Source organism: Akanthomyces muscarius, chromosome 2, assembly GCF_028009165.1.
Source record: "Akanthomyces muscarius strain Ve6 chromosome 2, whole genome shotgun sequence".
Classification (NCBI taxonomy): Eukaryota; Fungi; Ascomycota; class Sordariomycetes; order Hypocreales; family Cordycipitaceae; genus Akanthomyces; species Akanthomyces muscarius.
Genome location: NC_079242.1, coordinates 4781534 through 4799845, shown reverse-complemented (window position 1 = coordinate 4799845; position 18312 = coordinate 4781534). Strand labels below are relative to the sequence as shown.

At 52.5% G+C, this 18312-nt stretch overlaps 3 protein-coding genes across 3 annotated transcripts; all 3 read right to left on the bottom strand.

The window, feature by feature from the left end:
- Window positions 1-7391: 7391 nt before the first annotated feature.
- LMH87_004723 (uncharacterized protein) lies at window positions 7392-7703 on the bottom strand (the record flags this gene model as incomplete). Its single annotated transcript, XM_056195987.1, has 1 exon — window positions 7392-7703. The coding sequence occupies one exon, from the start codon at window positions 7701-7703 to the stop codon at window positions 7392-7394; it is 312 nt and encodes a 103-aa protein (XP_056049562.1).
- A 4156-nt stretch (window positions 7704-11859) lies between these two features.
- LMH87_004722 (uncharacterized protein) lies at window positions 11860-12650 on the bottom strand (the record flags this gene model as incomplete). The annotated part of the gene is made up of 2 exons (XM_056195986.1): window positions 11860-12366; window positions 12426-12650. The coding sequence occupies 2 exons, from the start codon at window positions 12648-12650 to the stop codon at window positions 11860-11862; spliced, it is 732 nt and encodes a 243-aa protein (XP_056049561.1).
- A 758-nt stretch (window positions 12651-13408) lies between these two features.
- Window positions 13409-13770, bottom strand: LMH87_004721 (uncharacterized protein; the record flags this gene model as incomplete). Its single annotated transcript, XM_056195985.1, has 3 exons — window positions 13409-13554; window positions 13616-13674; window positions 13745-13770. The coding sequence occupies 3 exons, from the start codon at window positions 13768-13770 to the stop codon at window positions 13409-13411; spliced, it is 231 nt and encodes a 76-aa protein (XP_056049560.1).
- Window positions 13771-18312: the final 4542 nt, after the last annotated feature.

The window sequence follows — 18312 nt, the reverse complement described above, 5'->3', positions numbered from 1 at the left end:
CGATTCCGATTCGCTATTCCATTCCTCTCTGCGAAAGGGATTTGGAAATTTGAGCTCCTGTAACATTCTCCTGTTCTGCTACGCCAACTGGCAAAAGACTAGGCATTAATCTCAATGCGAGCATTAACCAGGAGTCCAACTATAGCTTATAACCAGCCCTCAGGCAGGCTCGTTACAGCTCCTAGGCCACTGTAGGGTATCTCGCCGTGGAGCTGGCATACGTCGTCCGTCCCAGATGCGAATCGTCTCATTCAAATCCGCCGTGTCAAGCATCAACCTGATGCCTTTTCCTCTGCATGCACACGCACGACAGCATTCATCTGCCAAAGGCACCCCCTCTCATCTTGCATGCGACCCTTGGCGCATCGTTCGCTACTTCGGCCTCAAGGACCAAGACCTCTCTCACCCACATGCGCCAGCCACACGTTCTGCGCAGTGACGACACCTTACCCCGCGCGTTGCTGCACGACAATGGCTCTTTATAGACACACCTTTTCCTACCCTCGATATAGCAATCGCAATAAACCGAGCAACGGCTAGGAATAGGGGTTTTTTTTTTTTTTTTGGAAAGTCCCCATCTACAAATGAATGCAAGGGTGCTTCCTTGGTGTATGCAGCAGCCCCAGGAAAAAACGTCTTGGCGCAGGACGACGAGCTATTTTTACAAACCATGGTGCGGGTAAAAGGCAACCCGGGCCCCACGATAACTGACAAGGTCCCATTAACATGAATATGGTTGATGTAGAGTTTTGTTTGATTCGTTTGATTGTGTATGACTTGCATAATGATCATAGGAGAGCTATGCAACTTGACCACCTGTGTTGGAAAGTGTAGTACCATGCTCCTTTCGGCATCTGCAAATCCCACGTCCATCCATTTACAGCGTCCCTGCTCCTTGCTATAATCCCAGCTCTAATCAAATGCATGATTCTTTTAGCATCCAATCTCCATCACTGACGGTTTCTCGGAGCATTCCTCTCCTCCAATCCTCCGACACTAAATACCGTCAAACGGGTCGGCTGGAGCAAGCCGAATGCAACGCTGCAGAGTGTTTCCACGCTGGTGGTTTCTGCCTTGCCCCCAGTGGAGAAGGACCTTGCTTGACGGTTTTCTTCTCTATTACTTCCACCACGGCATCCGACGACCCGTAAAGCCGGACGGTTTGACACATGGCTCACGCGTGGGGGTAGTTTGTGTCATGGTGCATAACAATGGAGAAGGAATACGCACTTTTTTTTTTGGACAATTTTCTCCGCCCTATTTTTATGGTACCGAGCAGCTTTAAGCATGCCGATATGCCCAGTAGAGCTATAACACAGAAACAGGGCGTGTTTTAGAGCCAGCTGGGGACTTGAGGAAAACCTTGGCAGAGGCGCTTTGACAGCTCGAGCATGAGCAGACTGTATAGACGTGCTTATGGAGCCCCTGCTACCAAGTTTTATCCCAAAGGAAAGCATTCCAGAAACGAGGCTCAGCTGGGATACATGGCCTCGGCTGTCCATCCGGATGTGCGCCGTTTGCTACTCCAAAGTGATCTGCGCTGCCACGTGCGACCACGGCCTATTCCAATCCCTTTCCAGGACCGTTCAAGGACTTGGACTCGTAGATTTCCTTGACCATACTGCTGCGCGGTCTTGAACCCGATTCTCGTCCGCCGAATGCGGAAACTCTGCGCGAACCGATCCCAGACGAGTCATCGCGATCGAGACACACACGCCAGCAATCGTGAGTGGAACTGCCACAAGAAAAGAAATCGATAGCACCTCGTTTGATACATACCAAGCGCAGCCAAGGCACAAAGGGGGCGGCCCAAGGTTAAAACGGGCTTGCTCGGCTCCGCAGACCTTTTGCTTTCTCCGCGCAGGTAAAAAAGTCCGTCTGTGGGCGGTCATGATTTGACGGGTTTGGCTATTGTCCACTTGCCGAAGAATCCGTGACAAGTTATCAAGAGAAAAATAAGGGGAGCTGTATTTTGGTTCGACTCCCCACTGTCCTTGGCGTCACTATTCGTCTTGCCAAGATATTCGTCTCGTGGTTTTTTGGTTTGGCAACAGCAACTCCAGGTCTAACCTACTCGGGTCATCTTTTCGAGGAAAGGGGGGGTGTACGAGATGCTTGCTGTCCGCTCCGCCTCGGGGCGGAACACACGATTGTTCTTTTTTGGGGGGTCTACCGTTGAGCTGGTAGGACGCGTATGTACTCAGTATGCCTGTATGTGTGTACCCGACGGATACCGTACCACGTCAGCAGAGCGGAAATAGTAAAAAAGAGGCCGTAGCTATTGAAAGAAGCTACACCATTCCCGGCAAGACAGAGCGAAAGCCCTACTGGCTGTAACAAGGCTACAGGGTCCGGCTAGCTACCTGGCTAGCCTTGTGATGGTTAAATGTGAGCTAACAAGCCTCATCTAAAAGTCTCCGAGCGGTGTGGTACCGTCGTAATAGTTACGTGGCCGCGTTTTTAGCCCTTGTATCCCTTTGGCAGTGCGAAGCCTACACCTAAGTCACGAGACCCACTTTAGACAAGGTACTTGGAAGGTACGTAGTCAGCTGCCATAACAAAACGCCTTTTGCAGCAGTTATCATATTAAATAATTTTTGAAAAATATAATGGCTAGTAGCGAGAGTCAATTCCTACTTTATTCTGGCGATACGGAGCTTTTTATCCGGCTAGATGAGGCTCAAGCAGAGCAACCAGCTGATAGCACCTACCGACCAGACCAGCCGCCGGTCCTAGAGTCCGGCGCGTCTTTTGAGCCACTTCGCGTGCCCTTTCGCGAGCCCCAGGTTCCCCATCAAGCCCTGACGCCTTTGTCACTATTCAAGGAATTTATGAGTGATTCGCTAATAGATTCATGGGTCGAATACACGAATTCTGGGGCGCGGCGGGGACCAGCTGGGCCGCCAAAAGAGAACGCGCGTATCAACAAGTGGCACCCAACTACGCGCCCAGAAGTCTTCCTATGGCTGGCATGTATGATTTATATGTCAATTCACACAGAAAGTGTACTTGAAGACTATTGGAAAGCTTATTCTGGCGTAACGAACCGTCCGATACACCCAATTACCCAGTATATCACGTATGATCGCTTCCACCTCCTCCATCGTCAACTTCGAATTTGTGACGCGGAAGACCCAGCTCTTCCTCGCCCGTTCTGTATCGCCAGCGAGTGGTCAAACCAGCTAAAAGAAGCCTCTCTTCGCCTCTATAAGCCGGGCACAAACATAGCTGTTGATGAGTGTATTGTACGCTTCACAGGGCGCTCAAAACAGAAGGTTACAATACCTAATAAGCCGACTCCCACCGGCTTTAAGATCTGGGTTGTTGCCGAAGCTGGGTATTTCCTAGGCTGGTTATGGCACAGCCCGAAGAACTCCTTCGATTATCTTGAAGGTCAGGAGCCAGCGGCTTCAAGAGAGCGCCGGAGCCTCGCGGCAGAGTCGATCCGAATCAACCCGACACAAGCTGTCGTCGTCTCCCTAGTTAAAACACTGCCGGAATCGACATATCATGTCTTTCTAGATAACCTCTTTTCTTCTCCGAGCCTCTTCCTTGCTCTCCGCCGGCAGAATATTGGTGCCACAGGCACTGCGCGAATAAACTGTGGCTTCTATGAGGGCTTTGTTAAGGCTAAGAAGGACGATACAAAGGGCCACAACCTATGGCCACATAATACGATTCAGTCTATACTAACACCAGATAACCAAGTAAGTAGGCATCTAATTTACTAGGAAATTGCTAACTTAATTGTTCTAGGTTAACCAGCTTGCCTGGAAAGATAATGCGCTTGTGTTAATGTTGACGACCGTCTTTACTGGCGATGAGTTTGAACAACGCGTACGGCGCCGCCCGACAACACAACAACCACGAGCACGGCCGATACAGCGAATATTTGGTGACGAGGCTGTAAAAACGCTGACTGTACCGTCTTTTGCAGCCGCTTATAATGACTTGATGGGCGCTGTTGATATTGGCGATCAGCTAAGAGCTTCCTCTAGTCAAGACCACCGTGTTTGCTATGGTAATTGGCACGCAATTGCGTGGAGCTTCCTTCTCGAGACTGTTCTTATCAACAGCTTCCTAATACAGAAGATGGCGACGAATTTTACACCTTTCCAGAGCCAAAGAGCGTGGCGCCAGCAGCTTGTTGACGCACTAATCGAGCAGTACAGTCGCTACGGAACATCACGAAAGAGGTACCGCTCTGGCGACAAAATTACGCCTGTGGCACAGCATAAACGCGTCCGTCATAAGAGTCCTTCGCCCTGCCTCGCTTGTAAAGGCATTACCTATCGTCAAGTACGTACTCAAAGCAGCCAAAAGCGTCAAATTCGGCCTGCGCTGGCACCAACAAGCGGCAATCAGAAGGTTCCACAGAGTCGCTACAGGTGCCTGGAATGTAATGTAGCTCTTTGTAACTCGGATAAATGCTGGTACTTCTATCATAGTGTGCCTGCCTAATGAAATTAAGTACCTTTTTTAACGTGTGTTCTGATTGGCTACGATCCCTGCAAGTGACTTAGGTGTAGGCTTCGCACTGCCAAAGGGATACGGCACCGACACGAAAGAACGCATTTGTTACAGAATGAAGAGGGCGTTTGGCTATGAACATTTTTGCACAAACTACTCCAAATGAGGGAACGAGTTTTTGCAGGGCCCGAGAACGGCAAGGTTCCGTTTTTTTCTCCTTCTTGCTTCTTGCTTCTTTTTTCGGGTTGTTGGCGCCCCCACTGCCCATTGGGGGTTTGAATGCGAGTGGTGGCTGTTTTGCGCCGCCGCGGCGCCCGCCCGCCCGCCGCCTCCAGGGCTGAAAGGAAAGAGAGAGACAGACAGAGCGAGAGAGAAGTGATGGTCAGCAGGACGAAAATAGAAACACACACTGCTTCAATATCCGTACAATCGGCCCATTTGGACCTTTTCCCCTCTCTCTCTTTCTCTCGCATTGGCTTCCATACTTGGCTACACTCTTTCCCGTCTCTTTTGCTAGAGACACCTTTCACGGGGGGTAGAATGAGGCTCTCGTGGCTTTTCTCTGCATTACCTAGGAAATGAATAGTGTGCGCCCCTGTAGAGGACGCGAAGCCCCGACAGCCGGGGCGGGGCGCGGGCTGCGGCCAGCCAGCACAGCCTCGTCGGCAATATATTCGCCCAGCACAGCCCTAAGGAAAAGAAGTGAGTCGGCGCGTTGCCGATGCCTGGACCCTGAGTGTCTGTTATTGTCCCGAGTTGCTGCATGATTCTTGATGCCTGCTCGAGATGGGTTAAGAAAAAAACACCTTGGCCCCGACCCAAGAGATTCTAGAAACTTGAGGGTCCCTGCATCTTATTTCGACGACGTATGATTTCCCACGTTGGCCTGCGCCCCAAGTGGGCAAGTCAACAACAAATTGCAATGCGCTTTTTCTTGGCTTTTTTTCTGCAAGCTGCTTCTGCTCTCAAAAGCTGAGAGGTTGTTTCAGGGTTACATCAAACGAGAGTTATGCCGCATTGCCCTACGATTCAGTTCCCTTTCCTCTTCTTATCGCTGCTGTACACACTCCTCCTCCATCGTAGTCTTTGCAAAGTCTGTAAAGCATTGCATCCTGTCTGAAAGTCACTTGCCAAAGTACACGAGAGCTCGTATCTACCCACCCGGCTGTCGGCATTTGCCATGGCTTTCAAGTGACATTCCACCAAGCTTCTTGGTCATTTGCTTGGCTTCGGCATGTTCCATCATGCCCAAAACGCAAACTAAACTAAACTATTCAGTGAGGCAGCGAGCCAAAAAAAAAAAAAAAAAGTGGCATGATCAGACCACCGTTGGCGTTAGCGGGAAAGCCGATGAAACACTCTCAGCACTCTCTTTTCTTTTCTCTTAGATAAAACAGTTTTTTTCTCGCATTTGACAATGCGCTCCGGAGAAGCGCAAGAAAAACGGCGGCGCCCGTCTAGGTAGCACTCGCCGCGCTCATGAAAGGTGTGGAAAATCAGGCAATGTGCACGAATCAGGGGATCTCCCGCGATACAACCATTCATTGTCGATCGGGGAGGACGGCGAACAGACGAGGGCCCGTTGCGGCCCAAGTCGATCCCTTGAAAGGTGTGTGTACATGCAAGTGATCCTGCTCAGGTCATCAAGTAGGGTTAAGGACCTCAGTAGAGCGGAAAGGAAATAGAGTGTAGCCTATACCGTATGACCGTTCGGCGGTGGTAGAAACAAACGAGACCCCTGGACTGGCCTCATCGTGTGTACCCAGACCCGTGCCAAGGCGCGCGCGCACTGGTTCGCAACAGGACGCAATTTGCTCCATGCAGCCCAAGTTGATTGATTGCACTGCCTGATATCGGGTGTAACCAGCTGTCAAAGTCAAACCGCAGCAAGCCACTTTTCGGAGCTCGCTCACTGGCATGGCTGGCTGACTGTACGTAATCACATCTGCACGGCAACGGAGGAGTCTGTATAACAATGATAAAATAGAAGCGAATGGCATTTTGGCTTTGCGCCAAGTGGTATCTCAAGTCTATCGCTAAAAGAAAATGCTATGTACCAAATGAAGTAAGAAGAAGAAGAAGAAGAACAAGAAGAGAAGAACGGAAAGACACAGCAAAGATGGCAGAAAATGTGCGTGACATATTCAACGGCCAAGTCATATACAAAAAAAAAAAACTCAACGCACAGCGTTCAGAAAGGAAGATTTCAAAAGGAGAATAAAATGCACCGGCCGAATCAACGTTTCATTTCTCGTGTATGCAAGTGATGAACGCATCCATCGCATGCTGGATGGCAGGGGGATGCTGGCTGATATCCCGGCGTCCTATTGGCCTATGCCTGCAGCAAGGGTGTCGTGGACCACGTCATGCTGCATGGCACCGCGTCGCTGCCATCGGCCGTAGCGTCTGCATCGCGCAAATAATCGCCATCCAAGGAAAAATAAGAGTCGTCGGTTGTTGTCATGGTCGATCATGTCTGGGGTGGAAAAGGTTTCATCAAATGTTGGTTTCCGTTTGTTTCGGCGTCTGACTGGGCCACCAGGGCCGGGGGATGCATGCCCGTTGCGACAGGGGCAGGCCGCATGTCGATCAATCAACGCGGTGGCGAATAAGCCACACAGGTAGATATCAGAACATGGGAAGATGAATACATCCACAGATGGCGACATGAGCTGAAAGAGCCGAGCCGGACGTCCGATGTGTAGGCCAGGGCGTTGCATGGGTGCAGACTGGTGTACTGGTTCAACCATGTACACGTCGATGCGACTTTGGTCGTCTTGAAGACTGATGCTACACGCAGCAGACTTGTCGTGTAGTAGAATGCTTGGAAAGATGCATCACAGCGTGTGAGACTTGCTCACACGAGGTCGTATACGGTGACCCAACCGCCGAGGGCGGTCGGGAGAGGCGAGGCGAGACGCTTATTTGTAGCCGACCGTCTTGGCGCAGCGCTCGCAGTAGTAGAGGTTGTGGGAGATGCGGACCATGCCGGCCGTGGCAATGTCGTCGGTTGTGGTGGTCTCGACGGCGCGGGCGCAGCGCATGCAGCGCAGGACCTGGACCGAGGCGCTGGGCGGGTGGGCAGATTCCATGGCGTAGCTGGTCGACGAGGTGGCGGAAGCAGAGTCGGAGTCGGATGAGATGGAAGAGGACGAGGACGACGCTGAGCTATCTCCGGCGGGCATGATGGTGGAGAGGCGAGGAAGAGAGGCGTGGTTGGCGAACTCGGGCATGTGGACGATTTTGTAGTCGTCGGGCTGCGTGCTGGTGGTGTGGTATGGGTGTGTCGAGGTTTAACAAGGCCGAAACTTGCGAGGGCAATGTCCTGCGTCTGTAGTGTGGCTGAGGGAAGCACGGGTGATTTTTTTCGTCCCAAGGCTCCGGCGTCAAAACGTGGTTTCAAAGCCAAGATGTGCGGTCTTTGCTGGGCGTGTGTGTGTTGGTGCGTGTGTGCAACGTCGGACAGACCCAGGTATATAAAAGGACCTGGCTAAGAATGCTCGGATCAACCAACTCGTTGAAGCTGACTCGAGCGCCCTGTTTGTGTTTCTAGGCGAGAAGAGAACAAAGACCGGGCAAAAAAAGTGTTGGCGATGGTCGTCGTTAAAAAGGTGGGCGGAGTCTGTGGCAGAGACAAGGGCGTGTAAGAGATATATGCTGCAGAAAAATAATAATAAGGCGTCTTGAGCAACAGGGCAGCAAGTCGAACCACTTTGGGCTGGAACAGAGATGAGCAAGGGTATACTTTGTTTGCAAGGGGTATGATAGGATCTGGCAAAACCGGGCAAGGATTTCAAAGGTGGGAGGGAGCAGCAAGAAATAGAAAAGTGTAAGGAGGAGGAGGATGCAAGTAATGAGATGCGAGGGGGGGGTGTGGCTGTTGGGATGGAGCCGGGATGAGGGGGTGAGGGGGGTAGCTCTTCTTTTTCTGCTTAGGCAGGCGGGCTTATTAGGTACTGCAAGTACCAGGGCAAAAAGGCTGGGCCCATTTGGGGGGCAGACGAGGTGCTTGGTGCATGCCATGCCTCCAGAGTAGCTACTGGTACAGTGGGTGGGGGCGTGCCCAAGGGGTGTGCAGTCGCAGTGAGTGCCCTGGCTGGCTGTGCTTTGCAGGCCAAGCATGTGCTTGTGCGCTGGGGCGTACCTTTTTCTTCTTCTTCTTCTTTTTGGTTCTCGACCACGGCGTCTGTGAGATTGCATGGACAAAGCATGCACAGACGTTGTATTTCCGAGACCTTTTTCTCTTTCTATGTCCTCGATATATCCAATACTCGCAGTCATTTCGTTCCTACAGAGTATCCGTACACCGGGCCGTGACAACACACCCCTCTCTCTCTCTCGCAGTCACCGGTGATCGACCATGTCATGGACGGCCTTTGCTGTCTCCACCATGGAACCATCGGCTCAGGCCGCGTACTCTTTTGGGTGCCAAGGCCTGGTGCAGTGCAAGCAAGGTGTGGGACAAACCCAAGCACTTGGGTCCGTAAATTGGTACCTAAAAGCCCGCTATAATTCCAGCGCGTTCCGGGGGGCCACTGTACCAGAAACAAGCAACAAACAAGGTTCACGGCAGTACCGCACTGCCCGTACAGCTTCCTCTTCAGTGGACCGGCGCTCTCCAGCGTGGTGGTGGCGCCCAAAGGCAGTTTTTTTATGCATCTATACGGTATGCATCCGGTGGACCTCGCTCATTATTTCCTCTTTGCTTCTGCTTTTCCTACTTTCTTACTGTGGGAAGGGAGCTCCAGTGGGCGTTGCGTGGCCAGCAGGTGGACCTCTTGCGCCTGAACCAGCAGCAGCTCACTGTAATCATGGCGGCCAGGGCTCCCTCACAGCGGGCTGCATAGGGCACACGTCCTGCCTCAATCTAACCAGCGGCGCTTTTTCACCACCCAAAACAGGGCATATGTGAGAGTCATGAGCTTGCCTCAAAAACATCTAGCCGTCACAAAAGCGCATGGCAGGCATCCTTTCTCGAAATTATATCCGTAGCCTCCTTTTGTTTGGGCGCTACCGCCTGCCACGCACCGCAGCGCACCGCACACGCATCGCCCAGCGTCGCCCATCGTCGCCTTGCCCTCGGCTCGCCCATCAGGAAAATACGAGAGAATCGCAGTTCTGTTGGCATCAACTGATCCGAGGGTGTTTCATTATTACTTTATATGGACATGCGCGAGCAGCATTCTCTGCTAGCGCCAGAGCCCGTTCCGCTAGACATTCGCTGGGCATCGATGCCCAGTACGCACCATCTCTCTGGCGATGCGCACACCACAAGACGCTGCCCATCGAAAAGGACTCGCCCCCGGGGCAGACGTACCCCGTAGCGTGCCATGGCCGCAGCTTTCGCCGGCTTATTCGCTATTCCCATGCCAGCGGCCAAAGTAAATTAATTAAAACCGTTGCATCGAACAAGGCATCGAAATTGTGTGATTAGTAGTTGCTGTATTTTCCTGCTTTCCCATCGCCGATGCCACGCTTCATCATAACAATCCTGCTCCGTTTCATCTCCAGCTTGGCAATACTGATAAGCCGCCACGACAAGGCTGCCGTGTAAGACGAGCACGATCATGATGCACCCGCCCATCATTGCCTATTGCCGGAGCGCTGCGCACGCAGTTCAGCTCCTCGCCTTCCGCGGATCATTTGTCACAAAGCGACTTCCGAACATCTTCTCCTTCATTGTGCGCAACTGGAGACGAAGCTTCCGCGGAGGAGCGGAGAGCTGCAATAAGGTTTGCGCCAAGTGCCAGCTAACAGCTTTCACCCACGGTTAGGACGAACAGCTTGCTCAGCCTTGACAAGAAGCGGACAATGATCAGCCCGGCTTGCCGTTCTGGGCAGTCCTAGACTTGCGCCTGTCTTGCTGTGCCGTCCCTTCTTCTTTTAAACTTGCTCGCTTGCTTTTGCTAGTCCGTACTGGAGTGAATCAAAGTCGCGGCGCTGGAACCACCAGGCAGATGGACATGTTGCCTACGGAACGTTACCGTCGTGTCTTGCCTTTTTGTCCCTCGTCAAGACAAGACACCAGCTGCGCGTCTGCTGCCGAGACAGAGAGCACGTGCACGACTGGCTCATCGCTGCTCTGCTTGCCAAACGAAAGAAACAAAAGACACGGAGCCTGCATCGGTGCATCGAGAAGGCCGCAGCGCTGCCCTTGTCGCGGCGTACTTTGCATCGGCGACATACGACATACCACGGGCATCGCGCCAAGACCTGTTCCCTTTGAAAAATTAATGACAGGCCAGGCATCTTCTTAATAATACAAGTCCATCTATAGACTCGGTGTCGTGTCCCATGCAACTACATATGCACATCGCCGCACTCGCAATGCGCATCAGCACACCCCTCCCTTGCATTGCAGGTCACCACCCCGACAGTAAATTAAAAAAAAAAGCGTTGCTGGCAAAACGATGCAGCCAGAGCATGGTCAGTTGCCGCATCGAGATGGGCTCGACCGTTTGACCTTGCAGGGGGGGCCCAGCATCGCAGCACCTGTCTCAACGGGACAGACAAGAGTGGCTGGCTGGTTTACCGCCTGCGCCGCGCTGAAAATGAACCCTTGGGGCGGCGCCGCACTTTGCGCACTTCGCACTCTTGCAGGCACAGAGTATGACTCCGATTTGTGTTGTCCTCCCCCTCCCCAATGAGAAGGATCAAGAAGCGTGTTACATCCCTCCAGCCCACACTGCTGACAAGGGGCGGAGTTACTTCAAGTCTGATGCAGTAAAAAAGGCAAACACGGCTGCATCGGAGATTGCCTGCAAAATCTGCCCCGGAGTTGGCATTGAATTTTTTTTTTTGAGCTCTTCTTCCCACACCCCATTGGGGGGGGCAGAAGCCAGGCCTCGACTGGAAAGGACCGAGTGCTACTGTGAACTAGTTAGCGGCCAGGCTGGCTCGCGCAGGGCACACTATTTGCTTCTGCTTTGCCTGCTTCCGACCAGGAACTTCCTAATAGACGACGGAGCTAGCTTTTTCTGTACTGCCGTTGCGGGAAGGATTGGGGAAAAGAAGACTCGTTCGGCACGGGCGCCGACGCGGTGAGTTCCGTTTCAGACTAGCGTGGAGCTTGTGTCTTTGGTGTGCTGCTACTGCTGAATTGTTTAAATATCCGACTCTATACGGATGCAGTGCAAAAGTCAACGCAGCCTTGACCAGAGCTACGCAGAGAGACCAGAGAGGCGCCCCGCAGGTCACAGGCGAGGAGAAATAAATGAACCAGGGAACTTGGTGTTGTTGATTATGCTATATCCTTGGACTACAGGATCCAATGAGCCGGTTGAAGCATATTCCATTTCCCCAGCATGTGTATCCGTGAGGAACTAGCTAGAGGATTCGCTCTCTCTGCTAATGATCATCTTGCGGAAAACACTGATATTGCCCCAAACCCTACACGCCATGCTTCGTAAACTGCTGACGCAGGTCGTTAACGGCTTGGATCGGCGGCCGGCTGAAATCCCCATCCTTCTCCGCATCGTCCATGGTGACAAACTCCTGAACAGCATTGTACGCAATGGAAACGTCACATTCCCAGCGCCGACTCCTATCAAAGCGGGTGACCCTCTTCGTCTTCTGGCTGAACCCGGTAATCTCGAGCTTGGAGATGTAGCCGTTGGCCAGCTTGTTGCCGTTGTTGTTGTCGGCTACGGCCTGGCCAAAGGAGGCGTGGCGGACCCCGTCTCGCTTGAGGAGCTCCTGGACTTCTTTGGCGTTGATCATGTTGATGCACTCTTGTGACACCACGTCCATGTTGATCGTGACGCGCTGAAAGTGGTGGGACCACGAGCGGGGCTGCTCAACTCGAACAATGGTCATGATTATATAGATTTGGTAGTCTCGTGCAGGAAAGTTGTGATTGTGAATAAGTTGGTCGAGAGAATTGATGTAGACAGGGAACTGTCTGGGCATTATATATGTGCTTTCTGGGATCAAGACTTATTGCAGATGGTGCGCACCAGTCCCTTCCTTGCTACAGAAAAGTGCCGCGCCCAAGACAACGCTTGGCATTGCGTCCACCACTTGGCTGAGAGAGAAGACAACTCGAGTTTCAATATCAGATCGTTCCAGCCTCTCTGTGGCGCGTCGAGCTGATCTCCTAGGCCATCAGCTGAGGCGTTTAACGCCTCGAGGCGCTCGTTGTGAGTAAAATCAGGCCTTGACTTCTCAGCTGCCAAGGCCATCAGTTGAGGCGTTTAACGCCTCGAGGCGCTCGTTATGCTCAAATCAGACCTCGACTTCTCAGCTCACCAAGCGTCGAACTGATCTCCTGGATCATCAGTTGAGGCGTTTAACGCCCTGAGGCGCTCGTTATGCTTAAATCAGACCTCGACTTCTCAGCTGGCCAAATGCTGTGGCGCGGCAAGGCAGCCCTCCGCATAACAGTAGCTTCAGCCGCGCTTTCGTGGAATGCAACTACTGAGAGTCTAGACAGACTAGCTTGGCGAAGTAGAATAGATGGAAATCGACACTAATATAAGCTTATATGATAGATAGATGTTGAAATAGAAATGCGTAGACAGTAGAATTTGTATAGACACTATGAAGGGATAGTACGTATACTGGTCCCATTCATTCACTTCTGTTGAGCTCATATTAGACTGGTGAGGCTGCTGCTGCTGAGTTAGCTATATCCGGCTCTGCACGGATACAAGTGCACAATGTAAAATTCAAGGCAGCCTTTTCTTGCAAAGCACGTCAAAGACAATTTGAAGCGGGAAAAAAATGCGGCCATGCCGGCACCGGAAGACATTTGGCCATGTGGCCACCCTCCTGAGGACCGGCTCTGTGGCGTGTCACAACTTGGTGGGAAACAAACCACCACCAACCATCTCGAGGTTCTAGACGGCTCTTTTCGCCTGGGGGCCACAGGCAGAGGAGTGCGCCCGGTGCAACAGGCAACCACCAACGCGACTAGCCAGCGTCTGACGGGGGCGGCTTGTTACAGCCAGCCCCCTCCCCCGAATGCCGCGTTTTTAGTGCTCTGCCCGCCCCTCGGGGCCCCGGAAATAGCGCCCATGGGCGAAGCCGACGCCGCCACCGGCTCATTCGCCGTCCTTTGCTGTGGTGTGCCGGTGGAAGAGTGCGCTGCATCAATTAGCCTGTTGGTGGCTGCAGGATGGCCCTCTCAGGGTATGTATGTTCTTGCATGTACGTGTCCTGTGTTTTCTAGTGTTCAGGCATATATGACTCAAATTTTGTCGGTTGCTGTAAAAATAAATAAAGTAAGCCACACCCCCTCGGTGAAGAGATTCAAGGGTCTTTTCTTCTGACTCACCTCTTTTGTGATGGCCGGTGGCTCATGCATCAACGCCAACGGACAAGGGTGGACGGACGCGTTGACCCTTGACACTTGCAATAGGCAGCAGCTCGTACTGGTAAATGACCAATGGGCGCCGAATTATACGTCAAAAATAGCATTCGGGTCAACGGTTTGTGTCACTGCACAACAGGTTGTGAGAAAATTTTCTTGTCTACCAGCATGTCTCGTTTGCTATTCGTTCTAGAACTTTTTGGATGCCCAACGACCCCAACACAAGAGACAGTTTTATTTCTTTGTACGACCTGATACGATTCCGAACCCTGATAGAGTCCATGGAAAGCTGTGTGGCTGTCAAACTGTGTTACGCATCGCGGAGAAGGGGGCCATGTTTTCCTGGACGCCAAGCCCTGTGTGGTGCAGCAGCAGCAGCGCCTCAGCAATGCCTCGACAAAGGTCTCCGGCCAACGGGTCAGCAAGGCGTTCGCCGGAAGTGGTGCCGCAGCCAGTCAGTCAGTCGGTGCCCTTTGCTCTCGGATTCCTCGGCCACTGTAGTCAGCCACTGTCAGAAATTCGCGCCTCGCTGCATGAAACAGCGACCAGCGACAGCCAGCCGAGTGCGACGCTGGCTGGTCGATGCAGCCCACCCACCCCGATAGATGCATCACCCTCCTTGATCCGTTTTAGGAACGGGCGACGCGGATCCAAAACGGAGAGACTCGTCTAGAACTCTGGGAGCCACTCGGCCGGCCCCTTAACTATCTTGCGCTCCCCTTGCTAGCTGTCGTGATAGTGCAGAACCGAGACTGGGTCGCCATGAACGGCATAGTGGCATCGGCGACTCCTAGCACAGCCAGCCATTGCCATGCCAGCCCCCCTGATGAACCTTCTTTTTGGGAGGGGGGGGCTCTGTGGCTCTGTCACACCATGCCACGCCCAGCCCACGGCAACGGTGTGAGGAGACCACCAGTAAGACGAGAAACACGCCATTCTCCACCACACGCAGAGTCCATTACAGCAGCATGAGCAGCCCAGCAGCCATGCGGTTCCGTTTTGATTGTGGCTGCCCAGTTTGGAACGGAGGGCCCGATTCGGCCTCGGGCGTCCGCTCGCTCCGTTTTGAAAAACATGCGCGTGTTTGTGGGCAATGAGATGAGAATGGCCAAGATTAAGGAGTCTTTGGAATGTCACTAGCCATGCGATGGAGAAAAAAACACCGTTTCGACAAGCTTTGATCTAATGTCAATCATAGCAACAAGGGCATAACATGGAAACTTGGCGTTTCTATTCATGTGCTGATAGTATGCCTGGGCACGCACACAACAAACGGGCAGTCCTCGAAATCTCACCGGCAGTCTCTGTTTACCAAGGGGGGGGGGTTTTTTTTTTTTTTTTTTTTTTGGCTTTTTGGCTCTGATTGCTTAGTCAAATATAATCAATGTTGGCACGTCATTGAAAATGTCCCTCGATCAAGGGCGAAACGGCGAGCGACGAGATAACGTGCGATGCACATCAGACGGAGTAACTAACTGGTTACTGGCATGACCACACAGACTGGTGCGACTGGTGCGCCTCTCCACCATTCAGCTGGGCCTGTGGCTCAAAAAGGACTTGTGAGCCACTCCATCACACACACACACACACACACTGTTGTTGCTTCAGCTTGCTTTGCTGCCATCCCTCTGTAGTCGTCGAGATGATCGTCGGGGCGACTTCAAAAAAATGGACCAGCATTGTCCACCACCCTCACCCCTTGCAATTAGATTTGCTGCATTAGTTGATTTGCCACGCAAACATGGCCTGACCCCGCGGGCCCCCGCCTGCTGAACCCTTTTTTTTTCTGTACCTTGCAGTTGCGTATCTACGAAAGAAGAATCCACGTCTTCTTCTTTTTGCGATTTCTATACGAGGTAATAATAAATATGAATAACGCCCCGACTGCTATATCAGAAACGTGGTGGCGCCCGCTTGGGGTGTGCGAGGTACCACTCGCCCTTGTTTCAACTGCTCCAATTAAAAATTTAAAAAAAAACATGGGAATGTTGGCCAGTTTCCCATAAGCAAGCCGGCATCAGTCATGTCCTTTGCAATCCAACCCAACGCCACAAACGAGGGGGTTCGTCCTCTGGCATATGCATCTATGCGGGACTCGGCTGTCGTTGTCGATCTCAAAGCCCAAGAGCCCACCCTCCCTGCCCATCTTTGCTTGAATCCGGCATGCTATAGCTGCTCTCCCTTGCCTGTCCTGCAATTAACTCTTTTTCGTGCCATTAACCAGTACAATGCAATTTTTTGTGGATTCTTGCTTCTTTTACATTGTCTCTCGCTTGTGGCCCAAGGTCTAGGCAAGTCTCTGAGCTTATTGCGCTCCGCTCCAGGACCGCCATACTTTGGGCAAACAAAGCAGATCGCCCTGCCTGCCGCTGTGGCCTTCTCTTGTCTCTATAATGGCATTTCCAATATAGGGCTTGCGCAAGTGATTTGCGCGTCCGCGTTTCACATTCACTCATGCCCTGCATGAACCGGCTTCTTCTTGTCTTCCTCGAGCCTTTAAATTAGCGGTGGACCAGTTCCCAATGGCCAGCCCCGTTGAACGAAGAGAAAAAAAAATACTTTTCTGGAGCGATCGCGGAGACGGGTGAAGTTTCGTTCTAGACCTGGTGGCGCCTGAGCTAGGAGAGATGAAAGCTTGCAAAAAAGCATGGCCGTGGACATTGCCGTCTGGCAACTTTCGTCTGTTTTGGGCATTGGACAGACAACGCCACGCCCCCTCGGTTTCGAGGGGAGAGCTGATGCAAGAATCTACGGATACCGGCGATTTCAATTGCCGTCAGGAGCAAGTGATGCGCCCAAAACACCCAAACAGAAAACGACTCCCTCCCCGGCTTGGGGCTGGGTGCGCCCGCCCGCCCAGGTCTGTCAAGGATGAAGCAAAGGTCTAGAGCTTCCAGTGGCGAAAGCCAATCGGCGGTTCCAACACGCCCCAATCTCAAGGTGGGAGGGGGCCGGCCAGCGTTGTGCCGTTCTGGACGGATAGTTTCCCACCACTTTAGGCCAACCAACCACACCACCTAGTCCCAGACAACGACCCAAATGGTCGAGACCTCGATGGCACTCATTCTCGACGGCACCATTTCGGCGAGGGTGGCGGCCTAGATTGTACCACGGCGGCACGGGCTAGATGGGGCCGACGGTTTTTTTGACAGCTCCGTGGCAAAGTGAGGGGAACGGTGGCGGCCGAGAGCCTTCAATATAGGCGGCAGACGACAACGGGCTTGTCGAGAGGCAAAGCCTTGTCGGGGCCTGGAACACCTTTTTTTTTTCAGCCCTGGTCTTGCGCTTTTGGTCTCGCCAGTTGCAGAATCCGCCTTCTTTAGCCATGGGCGTGTCTCTTAGGGTGGCTTTGGCTGCATTGGACATGAACCCGAACATGGCGGCGGTGCCATTCTTTCTATTCTGCCGGGGCTTGGTGGCGCGCCGCCGTGTATACTGCAGCCGAGATGGCATTGTGTTGCTACGGTACTGCCGCTGCGCCTTGTATCATTCTTGCAGAGAGAAGAAGGAAAAAACTGCGCCGACGCCGCCGGCTTGGCCCTCCACCCGGATGTCGCCAAATGGCGTGTCTGTGATGAGGCCATCACGGCTAGACTTTGAGCTTCCCCGCCCAAGGCCGGCGAAAATAAACCACAAGCCCGGACCATCCGAGTCGCCGGTCCGTACTTGCTCTGGTGGGCACTTTCTTGTCATGACAACGCCTGTCGTTCTAGATCGCTTCGATATCCGACTGCTTTACTGCTTTCCTTTAGCCACCCCCATCTTCTAGACAGCAACCTTCGGCATTCTCCTGAGGCGAAAACGAAAGGCAAACAACGGCCAGGGCGGCCTTTTTGTACATTGTTACAATATTGACTCTGCACGGCGGGACGGGGCGGCCGGTGCTGCCCATTGGCTGCAGCTCCGGAAGCAGCATTGTCGCACTAACACGAGGGGCCATGCCAACTCTATTTAATCACGCAACAGCCGGATGGTAGAGTGGTCCGTAGTGGTCGTAAGAGGAACGTGGGAAAGAATGCTTTAGAGGACGTCATGCATAAACCGTGATAGGGCAGATTGCGTGGCAGGTGGCAGACCGTCCAAGCACGGTTTATCAGTGTAGCATATGGTGCTGCGCCGTTGCTATCATGACCTGACGAACATTTATGTATGTCGCGTCGAAGCAGCGTTGGTGCGCTTTTAGTGGTGCTCCTTTCAGACACCAAGGTTTCTTCCGAATCATGAGGTGACTAGGATACGACTATCCCTCTTCAGTTGACTTTTTGATTGGAATTCGTTTTCGACTTGGGTTCTTGCAGATGCCAATCCTCATCTGCCACGTGTGAAGTCAAGGCAAGTTAGCCTTGCGGGTGCATGCAGAGGGAAGCTTCATGGCAACTGCGCTAGCCGGGGACCTCAATAGCTTAAGCTCTCGGCGCTGAGCCGTTCTAGATCTAAGTAAGAGTTCTCGATCAAAGTCAGAAAGCTAGCCAAAAGTACTTTTTTTTACTCTGCGCATTTGTAAATTGACGAATGATGGTAGATTTGCAGTG